Source organism: Trachurus trachurus (genome assembly GCF_905171665.1).
Source record: "Trachurus trachurus genome assembly, chromosome: 8".
NCBI lineage: Eukaryota > Metazoa > Chordata > Actinopteri > Carangiformes > Carangidae > Trachurus > Trachurus trachurus.
In genome coordinates, this window is record NC_139905.1 from 11,263,267 (window position 1) to 11,265,604 (window position 2,338).

The following is a 2,338-nucleotide window of genomic DNA, read 5'->3' on the forward strand; positions in this document are numbered from 1 at the left end:
CAGTGTAAATACATGTCAGCTTTTTTTAAATTAAACACACTCTTCTCTTGCAGCCTGATTAGATTTGATGTGACGCAGTATTTCCTCTACGTACGCCGCTGTAGCTGTGACGCATTCACATGCCCAGAAAACGTTCTGGAAGATTTACATTCGAGGTCACACAGTGTGAAATGTTACACTCTTTGCCTCTGAGACTCATCTGTCCACTCAGGCTGTGCTCCTGGAGGGGAAGATGGTGACATTTTGAAGCAATAACACACTGAATCCACTTAAAAGAAAACAGTCCAACATGCAGATGAACATGGAATATCTGTAAGTACTGTATGTGCATTGTTTACCTACTTAAAAAGATACACACATCAAGTCATTTTCATCCTTCGAGTGCACGTTCTTGAGTGCCTTTGTGTTTTTCTTTTGTTCAGAAAGTGAGCAGGTTAACTGAGACACTGGTACAACTATGAGGCAAAGCTAAACAACAGTTGAAAGAAAGATGAGGTAATATTTCACACGAGGTGATATATCACTTTGATATAAAGATTTTTTTTTGAAAGCATATTTTGTGGACTTGTGGTTTCATACTTGTCCCCTCTCCTCAGCAGCCAGTCACACCTCTGACACTTCGCTCCTGACAGGGAGGCGTAAATCGAGGCCGTGGTGGCAGAAGCGGTTCACCACTGACCAGCTGGCCTTCTGCTTAATGAAGAGACGCAGCTTGTCCCTGAAGGTTTCCCCGAGGAAGCTGTAGATAATGGGGTTGAGGCAGCTGTTGGAGAAAGCTGCCAGGTTAACAATGTGGCCTGTTAGTGGGTAGTCATGCCACAGGGTGGTAGCAGTCCTCTGCGCCGGGTCGGCCGTGCCCTGCAGCAGCTGGATGCTGATGAAGACGTTCTCCGGGAGCCAGCAGATGAAGAACACCAGCACCACCACCACGATCATGCGCAGGGCTTTCTGCCGCCGCGGCCACAGCCCACGGTGCTTCTGGGACCTCATGAGGATGCGCCCGATCAGAGAGTAGCATAGACCAATGATGGAGAAGGGCACCAAAAAGCCAATGGTTACCTCCAGCCACTGGATCTCAAAGACGTTGGCGAAGCAGAAGTGCACCTCGCCCCTGTGCTGCGTCTGCACGATGGTGAAGGGGAGGAGGGTGGCCAGGATGGACGCCATCCAGATGAGGCCACAGCTGAGCTTGGCGTGCTGCATAGTCCTCAGCGGGCTGCTGCTGATGGAGCTGGCCAAGGCGACGTACCGGTCGAAGCTCATCCACGTGAGGAAGAAGATGCTGCTGTACATGTTGACCTGCAGGAAGAGGGACATGAAGGTGCAGAGGACGGCGTAGTCGTAATACTTCTCGTTCAGGTTGAAGACCTCGATGAGGGAATCTGCCACCAGGATGAGGTCGGCTATGGCCAGGTTGACAAAGTAAAGGTCGGGGATGGTCATCTTCTCTCTGTGGTTTAAGTTCACCACCAGGATCAGGATGTTCCCGATAAATCCAATAGGAAAGAGCAGGATGGTGTAGAGGCAGGACAGGAAGAGACCGATTACATAAGACTGGTACTTGTCTGAGTCTTCACTTAACTCCGTGGTGTTGTATTCATATGAAGAGTTCAGTTGTTCTGTCCTGTTTACATAAATCCAGACCAGAGAGGTTGTCTGCACTTCCATACTGACTGTGGTTGGACTGTCTTGAATCATAGGCCACATGTACGTCACCTGTAGCTGCTACATCATTAGACCATGTAAGTTCCCACTCCTGTGTCTTTGAAGGGTGAATCATCTATGCCGAATTGGCGTGCTGACAGAAGTCAGGGGAGTGGAGCCAAAACATTTAGGGCTCGTTTGACCCCATGCTGACATCAAGGTCCAACTACTAACAGATTCCAGAAGCAGGAGAGAAGCAACTCCATGTCTTTAATATCGACTCTGGCCTCTGTGGTCTGCCAACATCACATAACATCGTTCAAGCTGTTGGCCTGAGATTAAAAGGAGGCTTTCTTTCTCCTCTTTTGAGTCATCTGATTGTTTGAGTGATGCTTTGTCTCCCCAAATCCTTGTGCTTCTTTATTCAGTGAAGCTCGGCCAGAGAGCCTATTGCTGTGACACCTGAGCTGTGGAGAGGAGAGGGCGAGAAAAAACACACAACACGGAAGAGAATTAGGTGTGGAGAATGGTGGGGAGGAAAAAAGCTATACATGCATTAAAATTAGGATACAACATCAGCATTGTATTTTTTTTTTAAACTAATTACAATGTTTAAACCCCTTAAGATCAAATTTTAAAATGATAATCTGTTTCATTGTTTTTCAAGCGGTTCAAACCGGATGTCAGTCAACTA

General features: G+C 47.5%; 1 protein-coding gene across 1 annotated transcript; it reads right to left on the minus strand.

Moving 5' to 3' along the window:
- Positions 1-603: 603 nt before the first annotated feature.
- Positions 604-1,707, minus strand: gper1 (G protein-coupled estrogen receptor 1; the record flags this gene model as incomplete). The annotated part of the gene is made up of 1 exon (XM_083977437.1): positions 604-1,707. One exon carries the CDS (start codon positions 1,705-1,707, stop codon positions 604-606), a length of 1,104 nt encoding a protein of 367 aa, XP_083833563.1.
- Between the last annotated feature and the right edge of the window lie 631 nt (positions 1,708-2,338).